At 43.9% G+C, this 19,210-nt stretch overlaps 1 protein-coding gene and 1 long non-coding RNA gene across 2 annotated transcripts in view; both read right to left on the bottom strand.

The window, feature by feature from the left end:
• Positions 1-19,210, bottom strand: part of LOC311149819 — a 398,282-nt gene that overhangs the window by 317,568 nt on the left and 61,504 nt on the right. The gene's annotated exons all lie outside the window — the stretch shown is intronic.
• Positions 17,599-19,210, bottom strand: part of LOC311150330 (EF-hand domain-containing protein D2-like) — a gene marked incomplete at both ends in the record, with an annotated part of 46,159 nt that continues 44,547 nt past the window's right edge. The window contains 3 exons of the mRNA XM_084187735.1: positions 17,599-17,730; positions 18,060-18,194; positions 18,879-19,026. Coding sequence (XP_084043861.1) covers positions 17,599-17,730; positions 18,060-18,194; positions 18,879-19,026 — 415 coding nt within the window. The remainder of the gene's footprint in view (positions 17,731-18,059; positions 18,195-18,878; positions 19,027-19,210) is intronic.

The following is a 19,210-nucleotide window of genomic DNA, read 5'->3' as shown; positions in this document are numbered from 1 at the left end:
CTAAACCTCGAACATACACAAATATAACATGTCAAGTCAAGGGTCCCAAAACAGAAGAGAGAGAGATGAGACCGTAACCCCTATTTAAGCATTCCAAAACCCCGCGGGATTACCCATCATACCCCCCCAACCTTTCCATCTGTCCTGGCATATTTAACCCCTGCTAGCACCCATGAGAACGATAACACACCCACGAACACAGAACACAATACCGGGTCGTTACAGTATTAACACTGGAATGCTAGATGTGCAAGAGATTATGTGCAAATAGAGATACTGGGGTGCAAAAGAGCAAAATAAATAACAATATAGGGATGAGGTAGTTGGGTGGGCTAATTTCAGATGGGCTGTGTACATGGTGCAGTGATCGGTAAGGTGCTCTGACAACTGATGCTTAAAGTTAGTAAGGGAGATAAGAGTCTCCAGCTTCAGAGATTTTTGCAATTCGTTCCAGTCATTGGCAGCAGAGAACTGGAAGGAATGGCGGCCAAAGGAGGTGTTGGCTTTGGGGATGACCAGTGAGATATACCTGCTGGAGCGCAGACCACGGGTGGGTGCTGCTATGGTGGCCAATGAGCTAAGATAAGGCGGGGATTTGCCTAGCAGTGATTTATAGATGGCCTGGAGCATGTGGGTTTGACGACGAACATGTAGTGAGGACCAGCCAACAAGAGCGTACAGGTCACAGTGGTGGGTAGTGTATGGGGCTTTGGAGACAAAGCGGATGGCACTGTGATAGACTACATCCGATTTGCTGAGTAGAGTGTTGGAGGCTATTTTGTAAATGACATCGCCGAAGTCAAGGATCGGTAGGATAGTCAGTTTTACGAGGGCATGTTTGGCAGCATGAGTGAAGGAGGCTTTGTTGCGAAATAGGAAGCCGATTCTAGATTTAACTTTGGATTGGAGATTCTTAATGTGAGTCTGGAAGGAGAGTTTACAGTCTAACCAGACACCCAGGTATTTGTAGTTGTCCACATACTCTAGGTCAGACCCGTCAAGAGTAGTGATTCTAGTCGGGTGGGCGGGTGCCAGCAGCGTTCGATTGAAGAGCATGCATTTCGTTTTACTAGTGTTTAAGAGCAGTTGGAGGCTACTGAAGGAGTGTTGTATACCATTGAAGCTCGTTTGGAGGTTTGTTAACACAGTGTCCAATGAAGGCCCAGATGTATACAAAATGGTGTCGTCTGCGTAGAGGTGGATCTGAGAGTCACCAGCAGCAAGAGCGACATCACTGATATACACGGAGAAAAGAGTCGGCCCAAGAATTGAACCCTGTGGCACCCCCATAGAGACTGCCATAGGTCCAGACAACAGGCCCTCCGATTTGACACATTGAACTCCATCTGAGAAGTAGTTGGTGAACCAGGCGAGGCAGTCATTTGAGAAACCAAGGCTATTTAGTTTGCCAATAAGAATGCGGTGGTTGACAGAGTCGAAAGCCTTGGCCAGGTCGATGAAGACGGCTGCACAGTACTGTCTATTATCGATCGCGGTTATAATATCGTTTAGGACCTTGAGCGTGGCTGAAGTGCACCCATGACCAGCTCGGAAACCGGATTGCATAGCGGAGAAGGTACGGTGGGATTCGAACTGGTCGGTGATCTGTTTGTTAACTTGGCTTTCAAATACTTTCGAAAGGCAGGGCATGATGGATATAGGTCTGTAACAGTTTGGATCTAGAGTGTCACCCCCTTTGAAGAGGGGGATGACCGCGGCAGCTTTCCAATCTCTGGGGATCTCAGACGTTACGAAAGAGAGGTTGAACAGGCTAGTAATAGGGGTTGCGACAATTTCGGCGGCTAGTTTTAGAAAGAAAGGGTCCAGATTGTCTAGCCCAGCTGATTTGTAGGGGTCCAGATTATGTAGCTCTTTGAGAACATCAGCTGTCTGAATTTGTGTGAAGGAGAAGCGGGGGGGGGGGGGGGGGGGGGGGGGGGCATGAGCAAGTTGCAGCGGAGGGTGCAGAGTTGGTGGCCGGGGTAGTGGTAGCCAGGTGGAAAGCATGGCCAGCCGTAGCAAAATGCTTGTTGAAATTCTCGATTATTGTAGATTTATCGGTGGTGATAGTGTTTCCTAGCCTCAGTGCAGTGGGCAGCTGGGAGGAAGTGCTCTTATTCTCCATGGACTTTACAGTGTCCCAAAACTTTTTGGAGTTAGTGCTACAGGATGCAAATTTCTGTTTGAAAAAGTTAGCCTTTGCTTTCCTGACTGCTTGTGTATATTGGTTCCTAACTTCCCTGAAAAGTTGCATATCGCGGGGGCTATTTGATGCTAATGCAGTACGCCACAGGATGTTTTTGTGCTGGTCGAGGGCAGTCAAGTCTGAGGAGAACCAGGGGCTATATCTGTTCTTAGTACTGTATTTTTTGAATGGGGCATGTTTATTTAAGATTGAGAGGAAATTATTTTTAAAGAACAACAAGGCATCCTCTACTGACGGAATGAGATCTATATCCATCCAGGATACCTGGGCCAGGTCAATTAGGAAGGCCTGCTCGCTAAAGTGTTTTAGGGAGCGTTTGACAGTGATGAGGGGTGGTCGTTTGACCGCGGACCCGTTACGGACGCAGGCAATAAGGCAGTGATCTCTGAGATCCTGGTTGAAGACAGCGGAGGTGTATTTAGAGGGTAAGTTAGTCAGGATGATATCTATGAGGGTACCCATGTTTACAGATTTAGGGTTGTACCTGGTAGGTTTGTTGATAATTTGTGTGAGATTGAGGGCATCTAGTTTGGATTGTAGGATGGCCGGGGTGTTAAGCATATCCCAATTTAGGTCACCAAGCAGTACGAACTCTGAGGATAGATGGGGGGCAATCAATTCACATATGGTGTCCAGGGCACAGCTGGGGGCTGAGGGGGGTCTGTAGCAAGCGGCAACAGTGAGAGATTTATTTCTGGAAAGGTTGATTTTTAGAAGTAGAAGCTCAAACTGTTTGGGCACAGACCTGGATAGTATGATGGAGCGCTGCAGGCTATCTCTACAGTAGATTGCAACTCCACCCCCTTTGGCAGTTCTATCTAGACGGAAAATGTTATAGTTGGGGATGGAAATATCAGAATTTTTGGTGGCCTTCCTAAGCCAGGATTCAGACACTGCTAGAACATCAGGGTTGGCGGAGTGTGCTAACGCAGTGAATAACTCAAACTTAGGAAGTAGGAGTGATACTGAGGGCTGCAGGGCCTGGGTTAGCCTCTACATCACCAGAGGAACAGAGGAGGACTAGAATAAGGATACGGCTAAAGGCTTTAAGAACTGGTCTTCTAGTGCGTTGGGTACATAGAATAAAGGGGGCAGATTTCCGGGCGTTGTAGAAAAGATTCAGGGCATTATGTACAGACAAGGATATGGAAGGATATGAGTAAAGTGGAGGTAAACCTAAGCATTGGGTAACAATTAAAGAGATAGCATCACTGGAGGCACCGATTGAGTCGGTCTCCGCGTGTATGGGGGTGGGACAAAGGAGCTATCTAAGGCAGGTTTAGCTGGGCTGGGGGATCTACAGTGAAATAGTACAATTAGAAATAACCAAAACAGCAATAAGCAAACCATATTGACATGGGAGAGAGGCATAAAGCAATCACAGTTGTAATTTGAGAGAGCTAAGACAACAGCTGGTAATGACGACACAGTTTGGGCTGAGGCTAAACATAAACAGGATGCGGTACCGTAAAAAGGAACAGTCCAGCAGGCATCAGCTGTATAGCTGAGTTATCATAAGGTCCGGTGAACAGCAATAGGATAGTTCGGAGGTAGTTCGGGGGCTGCTAAAGCACTAGCGAGCAAGAGGCCACGGCTAGCGTGTGCTAGCGGGCCGGGGCTAGCAGATGGAATCTTCGTGGTCGACGTCGTACCGGGAAGCCTGTTGTAACCACATCAGACGATTTCGTCGGCAGACCAGTCGTGTAGGATCGGCGGGGCTCCGTGTCAACACTAGGTGGTCCCGTCCGGTTGACAGAGAGGTAGATAGCCGGGAGATGGGCCTAGCTCAGGATGATTAGCCAAACCACAACGTCCATTTTGTTGCAGCTAGCTGGTAGCGATGAATCCGGAGTTAAAGGTCCAGTGATTCAGTGATTCCGGCAGAAAAACTGATATGTTCTGGGTCAACTTACCCATTGAACAGCAATATATTTTTGTCATTCACCCACAGCTAGTTCAATGTGAATATTTGGCGATGTTTGTCCTCTGTTTAAATTATTTCCAAGTTCACGATATCCTTATGCCTTCAAATCGTACCAGTGATGTTGTATGAGTTTCTGACTAGTCTCTGCACACAAACGCAGTATTGTCAATGTGTGGGACTGTGGAAGTGGAAGGAAGCCATTTTGGAAAAGTTGGGAGAGAGCCAATGCTGATTCATGTCCTTTCCCAGGCATCATACATTACAACAGTCTATTCTGTGTCAGTCTATTCCGAGCCTGTCTACACAACTAACTCAAGAGTTTGTGGCCTTGTGGAATGCCTTGATCTTCTTTATGGTTCTGTCGGACTCAGACAAACTCCAACAGATGTGCCTCCGCCCGCACTTTCTCCCCCTCCTGCTTCTCCCTCTGTCACAGACAGCAAAAATAGAGACGGCACAGGTAAAGCATATCAAAATCAATTCAAACTTTATTTAAAGTTGTCCATAGCAATTTTAATGATAGAGAAAAAATAGGGCACGCAACGGAATACATTTTAAAAGGTTTTGCAACGTAAAGCGAAAATGTGTTTCTTACTGGACAAGTCTCCTAGTCTCTACCTGTTTTAGACTGCTTTCTGACATTTGTTGCCTAATGCAGGGTTTCCCAAACTCGGTCCTGGAGCCCCCACCCCCTGGGTGCACGTTTTGTTTTTTGCCCAAGCACTATACAGCTGCTTCCAATAATCAAAGCTTGATGATGAGTTGGTTATTTGAAACCATTTCTGTATAGACCTCGCTTTGTGCATGGGGGCAATGTCATGCTGAAACAGGAAAGGGACTTCCCCAAACTGTTGCCACAAAGTTGGAAGCACAGAATCATCTAGAATGTCATTGTATGCTGTAACGTTAAGATTTCCGTTCACTGGAACTAAGGAGCCTAGCCCGAACCATGAAAAACATCCCCAGACCATTATTCCTCCTCCACCAAACTTTACAGTTGGCACTGCATTGGGGCAGGTAGCGTTCTCCTAGCATCCGCCAAACCCATATTTGTCCATTGGACTGCCAGATAGTGCAGCTTGTTTCATCACTCTAGAGAACGTGTTTCCACTGCCCCAGTAGAGCGGCCCCGTTCTGTAAGCTTGTGTGGGCTACCACTCTGCGGCTGAGCCGTTGTTGCTCCTAGGCGTTTCCACTTCACAATAACAGCACTTACACTTGACCGGGGCAGCTCTAGCAGGGCAGAAATTTGACGAACTGACTTGTTGAAAAGGTGGCATCCTATGACGGTGCCACGTTGAAAGTCACTGAGCTCTTCAGTACAGGCCATTCTACTGCCAATGTTTGTCTATGGAGATTGCATGGCTGTGTGCTCGATTTGATACAGTCATACTTTTGGCCATGTAGTGTATAATTATGGCTCTGGGTGTACCTAATGGGTTCATTTCGGGTTGTTAAATACAGTAGTATGGCTTGGTACATCATGACGTGGTTGACATGAGGATTCACTATTGGTGATGGAAAGACATTGGAGTGGTTTGAGGTACACTAAGAAATAGAAACAAGTGTTTTCATGACCAAATTATCTAAACGTTTGTTACTTCAAATGTATGTAGCAAACAAGTATTACTAATGACGATTAAGGTTACACTTTCACAAATCATTCGTACCCCTGGCACAGTGATTGATCCAAGCTTTACAGATTGGACTAGGAACACTTGTTTTTAACTGGATCTGTCTCCAATATATTTGGGTCTTCCCAGATGATCAGACTGCTTTGGAATCCTGGTACAGAGGTGTCCTGATGAAAGCAGAGTTAGTGTGTACAATATAAGGGGCTTATACTCATCTTTATGGTACCTACTTTTTGTGGGCTAGCAACAGCTCCTTGTGCTGCTCCTGGTGAGTCCTGGAGGCCTTGATAGGGTTGGACTGTGGTCCTGAGGGGCCCTCGCCCGAGCTTCTGTCATTGAACTCTGCTTTGACACCATTATCTGGGAAATGCAGTAGAGCATGGACTCTACAAGGTGTCGAAAGCGTTCCACAGGGATGCTAGCCCATGTTGACTCCAATGCTTCCCACACTTGTGTCAAGTTGGCTGGATGTCCTTTGGATGGTGGACCATTCTTGATACACATGGGAAACTGTTCAGCGTGAAAAACTGAGCAGCGTTGCAGTTCTTGACACACTCCAACCGGTGCATCTGGCAGCTACTACCATACCCCGTTCAAAGGCACTTCAATCTTGCCCATTCACCCTCTGAATGGCACACATACACATTCCATGTCTCAATTGTATCAAGGCTTAAAAGTACTTATTTAATCTGTCTCCTTCCCTTGATCTACACTGATTGAAGTGGATTTAACAAGTGACATCACTAAGGGATCATAGCTTTACCTGGATTCACCTGGTCTGTCTATGTCATGGAAAGAGCAGGTGTTCGAAATGTTTTGTAGACTCAGTGTACAATATAATGTGTTCTGTTTGCTATAGTATCCCTGTGGTAATTCAAGTAGGAATACAAGCATGTGTTGTATATATGCAAATGTTTAAAAAAAGAAGAAAAACTGTAGCATTTGTAGAGAAAAAAAATAGGCATTTGTCTGATGGGCGATATACAACCTGAGAATATGTGACCTGATAGACCTTTGTAGAGTGTAAAAAAAATATATATTTACAAGTATACACAGAGTAAAGGGCAAAACTGATCTCTGCTGTGGTAGTGGTTGTGTGAATGGGCGTTGTGGTTCAGCGTTCTGGTCCCGAGACATATGTTGGTTGTTCTTGGGAGGGGTGGGGTGGACGCGTTGTGGCTGTTAAATCAATCGTTTAAAAAAATTGAGAAAAAAAATAGATATTCTAACCCTGATCATAACTGGCTGCCGACATCAACAACACTGATCTCAATTCAAAGACAAGGACAGTTAACTATATTACATTATGCAATGCATACACAACATATATCACCCCTACCTTGTCACAACACAACTGATTGGCTCAAATGCATTAAGAAGGAAAGAAATTGCACAAATTAACTTTTAACAAGGCACACCTGTTAATTGAAATGCATTCCAGGTGACTACCTCATGAAGCTGGTTGAGAGAATGCCAAGAGTGTGCAAAGCAGTCATCAAGGCAAAGGGTGGCTACTTTGAAGAATCTCAAATATAAAATATATTTTTATTTGTTTAACACTTTTTTGGTTACTACGTGATTCCATATGTGTTATTTCATAATTTTGATGTGTTCACTATTATTCTACAATGTAGAAAATAGTAAAAATAAAGAAAACCCTTGAACTTGTCTGGTACTGTACATTTGTCAAACCTGTACTCATTTGTGTTGTATAGATCTAAACATTTTAGTTGATTGTCACCTGAGAGCAGTGAACGTGCCACTCATTTACCAAGCTGCCCTTTATCTGCACATCCTCATTGTCGTCACACATGAGGGCACGGGTTCACTAATGTTGGGATCAAGCTTTGGTTAGAGCTGTGTAATAAAAATGACAATTTTACATTTGGAAGGATAAAGGATATGACATGGCAGGTGTTTTTACATTTATAAGTAGGCCACTAAAATCCACTAACAGAGAGGATATTGGCTTTTGGCAGACCTGATGATGAATAAAATGGCCAATTCAAAATGTTAGTTCACAATCTCACTGGATTGGAGAATAGCAAGACTCACAGTAAGCATACACTGACAAAGGGAAACAAAGTGAAAAATAATAAACGTAACCACGCTTCAAATTAAAATGTTTTTTAATTGCCACAAGAATAATCATACATTTTAGTAAGAAAATCAAAAAGAAAAAGGTGTATTATAGAGTAGCCACACATTTTATCAGCCTAAAAGAAGTCAATACAATAACTTTCAATAACGCAAAACAGACTTGATGATGCCTGCAAGTAAAATCACTTTTTTTTTTCTTCGAAAAATTGAACTTTGAAAAAGTATGACCAATCGAAGCAAAAACAAAATTTGCTAATCTTTCAAACTACATTGTTACAATTACAGACCAAAAGAGGGGAGCTAAAGTAAGGTACATTGTAACTTTACTATATAGTACCCTGAGTATAGTTCATCATGCTAAATCTAAATCTATTCCATGGTCAATAGAATGATTTCCTCAAATGTTATGAAGACAACTTTTAAATCCCTCTGACTTGACAGTGGAATGAGAGTAGTGGAATGGTAAGTAGACAAAACTTTTTTGGCACAATTTCCCTGGACCCCTGGAACAACACAACATAGAATAAATCAAGATGTGGGAGAAAATAAAAATGTAGAGGAATGACAGAAACAAGCATGGTCTCCACTGTGTGTTTTGTGCCGGGGAGAACGACCGTTTCCTCTCATTTAAGCCACATAAATTCAAGGCCGACCACGGTACTGCAGGCATTGTTTGCAGAAAACAGGATCCCCCCCATTATAGTGAATGGAAATCTTACAAAAAATTCTAAGACAATCATAGTACCAATAATTGCTTCCAATACACAAGATGTATGTCCTTGAACCAATTATATATATTTTTTAATCGCACACAGAAGTAGTTAAGGTTAGATGGCGATGTAGTGCAGTTGTTTTTTTATCGTCTGTCTGTATATAGCCTGTAAATACTCTATTTTCGTACATTTTTCGTACATATTTCCCTATCAGACTTTTCATCCTTCTACAAGATATACTTTCCTGCAACCCGCCTCACTCAATGTGGAACGGATTCTATTATTGACTTACCTTTATCTAGAATCTAGAATCTCCAGTTGAAACTAGCTAGCGTAGCCAGCTAACTAGCTACTTGCTATTTGCTTTTAGCCACAGCTAAGGTGTTTTCATCCAGAACATTGGATTTTTTCCGCGGGATTAATTTTAATCACTGGACATTGATCACCGGATATTCGGCCAGTCTGCACAGCGCGTTATCGACCCAGAACATATCAGTTCTTCCGCGGAATCACTGATTCACTGGACCTTTAACTCCGGATTCATCGCCACCAGCTGGCTACAACAAAACGGACGCTGTGGTCTGGCTAATCAACCTGAGCTAGGCCCATCTCCCGGATATCTACCTCTCTATCAACTGGACGGGACCACATAGTATTGACGCGGAGCCCCGCCGATCCTACACGACTGGTCTGCCGACGAAATCGTCTGATGTGGTTACGACGTTAACCACGAAGATTCCATCCATCTGCTAGCCCTGGCCCGCTAGCACACGCTAGCCGTGGCCTCTTACTAGTGTTTCACCACCGGACCTTATGATAACTCAGCTATACAGCTGATATCTGCTGGACTGTTCCTTTTTACGGTACTACATCCTGTTTATGTTTAGCCTCAGCCCAAACATGGTTAGTTTATTGTTGTTTCGGTTATTTCTAATTGTACTATATCACTGTAGACCCCCCAGCCTAGCTAAACATGCCTTAGTTAGCTCCTTTGTCCCTCCACCAATACACAAAGAAACCGACTCAATTGATGCCTCTAGAGATACTATCTCTTTCAGTGTTACCCAACGCTTAGGTTTACCTCCACTTTACTCATGTCCTTCCATATCCTTGTCTGTACATAATGCCCTGAATCTTTTCTACAATGCCCGGAGAACTGCCCCCTTTATTCTCTGTACCCAACGCACTAGAAGACCAGTTCTTAAAGCCTTTAGCCGTATCCTTATTCTAATCCTCCTCTGTTCCTCTGGTGATGTAGAGGCTAACCCAGGCCCTGTAGCCCCCAGTATCACTCCTACACCCCAGGAGCTATCATTTGTTGACTTCTGTAATCGCAAAAGTCTTGGTTTCTTGCACATAAATATCAGAAGTCTACTTCCTAAGTTTGAGTTATTCACTGCGTTAGCACACTCTGCCAACCCTGATGTTCTAGCAGTGTCTGAATCCTGGCTCAGGAAGGCCACCAAAAATTCTGAAATTTCCATCCCCAACTACAACATTTTCCGTCTAGATAGAACTGCCAAGGGGGGTGGAGTTGCAATCTACTGTAGAGATAGCCTGCAGAGCTCTATCATACTATCCAGGTCTGTGCCCAAACAGTTTGAGCTTCTACTTCTAAAAATCCACCTTTCCAGAAATAAGTCTCTCACTGTTGCCGCTTGCTACAGACCCCCCTCAGCCCCCAGCTGTGCCCTGGACACCATATGTGAACTGATTGCCCCCCATTTATCCTCTGAGTTTGTACTGCTTGGTGACCTAAATTGGGATATGCTTAATACCCCAGCCATCCTACAATCCAAGCTAGATGCCCTCAACCTCACGCAAATTATCAACGAACCTACCAGGTACAACCCTAAATCCTTAAACATAGGTACCCTCATAGATATCATCCTGACTAACATACCCTCTAAATACACCTCAGCTGTCTTCAACCAGGATCTCAGCGATCACTGCCTTATTGCCTGCGTCCGTAACGGGTCCGCGGTCAAACAACCACCCCTCATCACTGTCAAACGCTCCCTAAAACACTTTAGCGAGGAGGCCTTCCTAATTGACCTGGCCCAGGTATCCTGGATGGATATAGATCTCATTCCGTCAGTAGAGGATGCCTGGTTGTTCCTTAAAAGTAATTTCCTCTCAATCTTAAATAAACATGCCCCTTTCAAAAAATACAGAACTAAGAACCGATATAGCCCCTGGTTCTCCTCAGACTTGACTGCCCTTGACCAGCACAAAAACATCCTGTGGCGTACAGCATTAGCATCAAATAGCCCCCGCGATATGCAACTTTTCAGGGAAGTTAGGAACCAATATACACAAGCAGTCAGGAAAGCAAAGGCTAACTTTTTCAAACAGAAATTTGCATCCTGTAGCACTAACTCCAAAAAGTTTTGGGACACTGTAAAGTCCATGGAGAATAAGAGCACTTCCTCCCAACTGCCCACTGCACTGAGGCTAGGAAACACTATCACCACCGATAAATCTACAATAATCGAGAATTTCAACAAGCATTTTGCTACAGCTGGCCATGCTTTCCATCTGGCTACCACTAACCCGGCCACCAACTCTGCACCCTCTGCTGCAACTTGCCCATGCCCCCCCCGCTTCTCCTTCACACAAATTCAGACAGCTGATGTTTTGAAAGCGCTGCAAAATCTGGACCCCTACAAATCAGCTGGGCTAGACAATCTGGACCCTTTCTTCCTAAAACTAGCCGCCGAAATTGTCGCAACCGCTATTACTAGTCTGTTCAACCTCTCTTTCATAACGTCTGAGATCCCCAGAGATTGGAAAGCTGCCGCGGTCATCCCCCTCTTCAAAGGGGGTGACACTCTAGATCCAAACTGCTACAGACCTATATCCATCCTGCCCTGCCTTTCGAAAGTATTCGAAAGCCAAGTTAATAAACAGATCATCGACCATTTCGAATACCACCGTACCTTCTCCGCTATGCAATCTGGTTTCCGAGCTGGTCACGGGTGCACTTCAGCCACGCTCAAGGTCCTAAACGATATTATAACCGCGATTGATAATAGACAGTACTGTGCAGCCGTCTTCATCGACCTGGCCAAGGCTTTCGACTCTGTCAACCACCGCATTCTTATTGGCAGACTAAATAGCCTTGGTTTCTCAAATGACTGCCTCGCCTGGTTCACCAACTACTTCTCAGATAGAGTTCAGTGTGTCAAATCGGAGGGCCTGTTGTCTGGACCTATGGCAGTCTCTATGGGGGTGCCACAGGGTTCAATTCTTGGGCCGACACTTTTCTCCGTGTATATCAATGATGTCGCTCTTGCTGCTGGTGACTCTCAGATCCACCTCTACGCAGACGACACCATTTTGTATACATCTGGCCCTTCATTGGACACTGTGTTAACAAACCTCCAAACGAGCTTCAATGCCATACAACAATCCTTCAGTAGCCTTCAACTGCTCTTAAACACTAGTAAAACTAAATGCATGCTTTTCAATCGAACGCTGCTAGCACCCGCCCACCCGACTAGAATCACCACTCTCGACGGGTCTGACCTAGAGTATGTGGACAACTACAAATACCTAGGTGTCTGGTTAGACTGTAAACTCAACTTCCAGACTCACATAAAGAATCTCCAATCCAAAGTTAAATCTAGGATCGGCTTCCTATTTCGCAACAAAGCCTCCTTCACTCATGCTGCCAAACATGCCCTCGTAAAACTGACTATCCTACCGATCCTTGACTTCGGCGATGTCATTTATAAAATAGCCTCCAACACTCTACTCAGCAAATTGGATGTAGTCTATCACAGTGCCATCCGTTTTGTCTCCAAAGCCCCATACACTACCCACCACTGTGACCTGTACGCTCTTGTTGGCTGGTCCTCACTACATGTTCGTCGTCAAACCCACTGGCTCCAGGCCATCTATAAATCACTGCTAGGCAAATCCCCGCCTTATCTTAGCTCATTGGTCACCATAGCAGCACCCACCCGTAGTCTGCGCTCCAGCAGGTATATCTCACTGGTCATTCCCAAAGCCAACACCTCCTTTGGCCGCCATTCCTTCCAGTTCTCTGCTGCCAATGACTGGAACGAATTGCAAAAATCTCTGAAGCTGGAGACTCTTATCTCCCTCAACAACTTTAAGCATCAGTTGTCAGAGCACCTTACCGATCACTGCACCTGTACACAGCCCATCTGAAATTAGCCCACCCAACTACCTCATCCCTATATTGTTATTTAATTTGCTCTTTTGCACCCCATTATCTCTATTTGCACATAATCTCTTGCACATCTAGCATTCCAGTGTTAATACTATTGTAATTATTCTGCACTATAGCCTATTTATTGCCTTACCTCCATAACTTGCTACATTTGCACACACTGTATATATATTTTTCTGTTGTATCTCTGACTTTATGTTTTTTTTTACCCCATATGTAACTCTGTGTTGTTTTTTGTTGCACTACTTTGCTTTGTCTTGGCCAGGTCACAGTTGTAAATGAGAACCTGTTCTCAACTGGTTTACCTGGTTAAATAAAGGTGAAATAAAAAAAAAAAAAAAGTTGCTAATGGTAGCCTGCAGTACCCTGGTTGGCCTTCAACTGGAGTTACTCAATGAGAGGGGGCAGCCCTGAGCTATCCTGCAACGTCACTTCCTGGAGTATAGCGCTCCATGAAACGCCATCTTAACCGACTTCATTTGGCTTCAATGCGCTATTGAGTCTTCACATAGGAATAAATGGTGTCACATGATAGATGGCTTTGTCCCTTCACATAGTAATTGGTTTGTGTGCACTCGAAACCCTCTCTCTGTTCTCTCACATTGCACCCTGGACTGGTCCCAGATCTGTTTGAAGTGTATTAGCCCAGTGTTTCCCAACCCTGGTCCTCGAGTACCCCAACAGTACACAGTTTAGTCAAATCCTTTAACAAACACACCTCATTCAACTCATTGAGGGCTTGATGATTTGTTGACAAGTTGAATCAGGTGTGCTTGTCCAGGGTTACAATAAAACATTTGTACTGTTGGGGGTACTCGAGGATTAGGGTTGGGAAACACTGTATTAGCCAACTCCTATTGTGAAGGTAATACAGCTAATACTGATCAGGGACCAGGCTCATTGCACTCCGTTCTTTCCCTCAGTCAGAACAGGGTAAAGGTACATCAAAAGAGGAGGAGTGACGTAGTGTGAGAATGCATCATGGAATCACATCGGTAGTCTAGCTTTCACAGGACAGAATAGGACACAGTGCATATAGGCAAAACTGCATGTCCAGAGGACAGTGGAAGAAATCTACAGGTTTCCACTATTGACAACATCTGAAGACATTTGACACAGAATCACTGTTCACAAACTAGTCTCTGCATTGCAATATATATATATATATATATATATATATATATTTATATTATCACACAGAATTACAACTGGCCAACCACCCATCACCAGGAAGTGGAGTAACCAGTGGATATTATTATAATAATTGTTTTACCAGGAGACCCGCTTGTGGGCAACATCCACATGCAGAACATTTCACAAAATCACACACCATACAAAACTAAAAGCATTAAAAAATATATATATTATCATGAAAAAATATTATAATCTTTATACACAACCTCTCAGTTGTACTGTTAAAATGCATAACATTTTCTGAATAGGGGCTCTCATGAATGATATGACAAAATAGTCTACTTTCTACCCGTCAATAAATGTATGAATAAATGACTGGGATTTAGTCTATACATTTAATAAAGCTACAGCCGAGTTTGCATTAAACAAGGTTAAATTGAAGCATATCAAAGCTCTGTTTTAATCAACTATTTGAAAAGGCCAAATTAGTGCAAATTGTGCAGATCTCCAACTATGTTAAAAAACAATGATAGATAGCCATTCACTATACTTGCTTTGTGAAAGCCTGAGCCAAACTAGCAGACATTATGCAATCACTCTAGAAGTCCAATTGAATCTGGTAGGGAGGATTAAAAGTAGCACATGGTCAGTCAGTAGTTGAACTGGTTGGTACCAGGGGGCTGTCAAGGCTCAAGCCAGGGAACCATTTTAGTGGGTTAATAAGATTGTCAGAACTTGAACTTAAGTGCCCATGCAAAACACACTGCTCAAAATGACCACCACCACGCATGCAAAGAAATCCATCCCCCAAAACCAAACCCTTCTCAACACCCACCACGACAAACATTAAAAATAGAGCTATTTTAGGCATTGAACTACTCTTCTACGTTAAAATGAGATCGAGTGTCTGGAAAGAAGTGTGCACAGATGTATTTTCTCTCACAGCATAGGGAACGCAGCTCTGGCTAGCTGTTTTTTTCCCTCTCCAAGCATCCAGGGTACAGTGAAACTTGTGCCTTTCAGAAAGCGCTTCCTACAGGAAATGACATCATGTATAGTGCGCAATCGTCACTGGTCCCAAGTAATACAATGGATTGGATAAGACCTCTTTTGAACATACGTTCACAATTCAGATTCACTGGAATCACCGGTAAGTAAATAATTTAATTAAGTTAAGTTAAAATGCAATCCTAGTTGTTCACAACATCATATTACTAAAAATGCATTCCTATTTTCATTCACATTCCCTTAGTCACAACAGAAAACACAGAGCTAAAATCAACAGCTATGCTAGTGGCACATAACCGTAAAGTCATGAAATAAGAATTCTTATCTACGGGAGATACAGTCATGGTCAAAAGTTGAGAATGACACAAATATAAATTTTCACAAAGTCTGCTGCCTCAGTTTTTATGATGGCAATTTGCATATACTCCAGAATGTTTGGAAGAGTGATCAGATGAATTGCAATTAATTGCAAAGTCCCTATTTGACATGAAAATGAACTTAATCCCCCAAAAACATTTCCACTGCATTTCAGCCCTGCCACAAAAGGACCAGCTGACATCATGTCAGTGATTCTCTCGTTAACACAGGTGAGAGTGTTGACGAGGACAAGGCTAGAGATCACTCAGTCATGCTGATTGAGTTGGAATAACAGACTGGAAGCTTTAAAAAGGTGGGTGGTGCATGAAATCATTGTTCTTCCTCTGTTAACCATGGTTACCTGCAAGGAAACGTGCCGTCATCATTGCTTTGCACAAAAAGGGCTTCACAGGCAAGGATATTGCTGCTAGTAAGATTGCACCTAAATCAACCATTTATCGGATCATCAAAAACTTCAAGGAGAGAGGTTCAATTGTTGTGAAGAAGGCATCAGGGCGCACAAGAAAGTCCAGCAAGCGCCACGACCGTCTCCTAAAGTTGATTCAGTTGCGGGATCGGGGCACCACCAGTGCAGAGCTTGCTCAGGAATGGCAGCAGGCAGGTGTGAGTGCATCTGCACACACAGTGAGGCGAATACTTTTGGAGGATGGCCTGGTATCAAGAAGGGCAGCGAGGAAGCCACTTCTCTCCAGGAAATTCATCAGGGACAGACTGCAAAAATATATTCTGCAAAAGGTACAGGGATCGGACTGCTGAGGACTGGGGTAAAGTCATTTTCTCTGATGAATCCCTTTTCCGATTGTTTGGGGCATCCGGAAAACACCTTGTCCGGAGAAGACAAGGTGAGCGCTACCATCAGTCCTGTGTCATGCCAACTGTAAAGCATCCTGAGACCATTCATATGTGGGGTTGCTTCTCAGCCAAGGGAGTGGGCTCACTCACAATTTTGCCTAAGAACACAGCCATGAATAAAGAATGGTACCAACACATCCTCCGAGAGCAACTTCTCCCAACCATCCAAGAACAGTTTGGTGACGAACAATGCCTTTTCCAGCATGTTGGAGCACCTTGCCATAAGGCAAAAGTGATAACTAAGTGGCTCGGGGAACAAAACATCGACATTTTGGGTCCATGGCCAGGAAACTCCCCAGACCTTAATCCCATTGAGAACTTGTGGTCAATCCTCAAGAGGCGGTTGGACAAACAAAAACCCACAAATTCTAACAAACTCCAAGCATTGATTATGCAAGAATGGGCTGCCATCAGTCAGGATGTGGCCCAGATGTTAATTGACAGCATGCCAGGGCGGATTGCAAAGGTCTTGAAAAAGAAGGGTCAACACTGCAAATATTGACTATTTGCATAAACTTAATGTAATTGTCAATAAAAGCCTTTGACACTTATGGAATGCTTGTAATTATACTTCAGTATACCATAGTAACATCTGATAAAAATATCTAAAAACACTGAAGCAGAAAACTTTGTGAAGACCAATATATTTACATTTGACATTTTAGTCATTTAGCAGACGCTCTTATCCAGAGCGACATACAGTTATTGAGTGCATACATTTTTCATAAACTTGTGTCATTCTCAAAACTTTTGACCACGACTTGCATCACAGATCTATTATCTGACAGGGCACATTTCTCCAGCATGTATCCAATCCATTGTATCACAGCAGCCAAGTCGTTCAAGATTGATGTCCAAATTGGACGTCTATCCATGTCCTGAGGACGTCGGGAAATGCCTATCAGAACTGGCCACTAGGGGAAACAGTGAGCGCCTTTACAATAAAGTAGGCTTGGGTTTTGCTAGGCCGTTGTGGATGGGCGTAATCCCATGACTGAATCAGAAGGTTGTGTTCGATCCCAGGCTGGCTTTTTATTTTAACCCCATCTCAAACCTCAACCATTACCTTAACCATTTGGAATGAATGCCTAAACTTAACCTTTGACTTCGAAATTTGATGTTTGGAGATATAGAAAAATACAGAGCAGCAGGAGCAACAAAAACACTTCGAAATTTGACGTTTGGAGCAACTTCGACAATGTACGTTTGGAAAAGGTGAATGAACATCTAATAAACGGACGGACAGATGGAGGTGGATCAGTAAGGGGACGGACGGACAGATGGAGGTGGATCAGTAAGGGGACGGACGGACAGATGGAGGTGGATCAGTAAGGGGACGGACGGACAGATGGAGGTGGATCAGTAAGGGGACGGACGGACAGATGGAGGTGGATCAGTAAGGGGACGGACGGACAGATGGAGGTGGATCAGTAAGGGGGCTGAGGAAGAGGTCATTTGAAGGCCGACTGGATGTTCTTGAAGGCAGCTTGCCTCTGCTTCTTCTCCTCTGCCTGCTTCTTCTTCTCCTCCTGCTCATGCCGGATCTCCGCCTCAAATTGGCTGCCCGCGTTGACGGCCGCCACCTGTCGAAGGGAGAGCGAGAGGCAAATTTGAGTCGTACCATGAGGTCATCAACAATAATTTCTTTAAACTAATTAATTGTTGTTTATGGTTTGTCTACCCTTCATTTAATGATGTTAATTTTATAGACCTTCAAACATCCCTACTCAACTAATGTATCAAGTCAATTCATTGTTGTATTTTTTCTTGTTTATTGAAAATGATAGACATGAATGAAGAGGCAGATCGAGGGGAAACTTTGTAGAAGAGCCGTTAGAACGGGATTAGATCCCATGCTTGTGCTGAGGGTGGCAACCAACCTTTGACACGGAGGAACAGAACTTGAACTCACTTTGGCTTCAAAGAAGGTCTTGGCTCCCTTCACTCCCTCAGTGGACACGTCGATCTCTGAGAGCCGAGCCAGAACACTGAGACCGCTGTCCTCCGCTAGCTCCCCTGCTGCTGACTTCCTGAAGATCAAGAGGAACTGGAGGGAGGGAGGGAGGAAAAGGGGGGAGCGGAAGAGTGGACTGTAAGTAAACCAGAATCCATACAAGTTCTGTACATATTCTTATTTTGGTTTTACAAGCAGCCAAATGGATCACATCACAGAAGAAAAAACCCTAAAACGACCAAAAACAAAATGTCAAAGCTCGCACTAGAGGTCTTCACGGATCCACCTGTACCCGAATACCCGAGATCCGATCCCCGAGCGGTTCCAGAATTCTACTTTAATACACATTAGTGAATTTGTCCCAATACTTTTAGTCCCCTAAAATGGGGGGGACTATGTACAAAAAGTTTTGCAATTTCTAAACGGTTCACCCGATATGGATGAAAATACCCTCAAATTAAAGATGACAGTCTGCACTTTAACCTCAGTCCTGGTATCATTTCAAATTCAAATTGTCACTGTCCCAATACTTTTGGAGCTCACTGTATCTAATCAATGGAAGATGGAATTAAAATGACAGAATGAAAAGTTAAAGGAGAAGGATAGGCTACAATGACCAAGAGCCAACAGGTAAGTTGCTACTTAATATTCGGAATGGAGTTGTTATTTGTAACTGTAGGATGAGAAAGCGCATGCACGCACCACTGACTCATTTTCCATACAAGTATTAATTGAAGTGTGATGGGCAAGTGCTTGTGCAGTCTCATCTTGACTCACCTCTCTGAAGCTCAGCTTGTTGTCCAGGTCCTCGTCCACCTCCTTGATCATGTTCTTCAGGCCCAGGTGTGTCTGAGGTGCCCCCAGCTTCTCCATCATCAGCTTCAGCTCCATCAGGTCAATGAAGTTGTCCCTAGCCGTGTCGTACCTGGACACACACACAGAGAGGAAGAAAGAGGGGTTAGCCTTGTTAGCCACTTCTAATGTAGGAATATAAAAGTATCTGTCCAGTGTTCCAGATTGTTTATTACCCCAAAATTAAAATATGAATTAAATATACTGAACAAAAATATAAACGCAACATGGAAAGTGTTGGTCCCATGTTTCATGAG

This window comes from Coregonus lavaretus, assembly GCF_964263955.1.
Source record: "Coregonus lavaretus genome assembly, chromosome: 22".
Lineage (NCBI taxonomy): Eukaryota > Metazoa > Chordata > Actinopteri > Salmoniformes > Salmonidae > Coregonus > Coregonus lavaretus.
The sequence above is the reverse complement of the archived record's forward strand: the minus strand, read 5'-3'. Positions and strand labels throughout refer to the sequence as shown.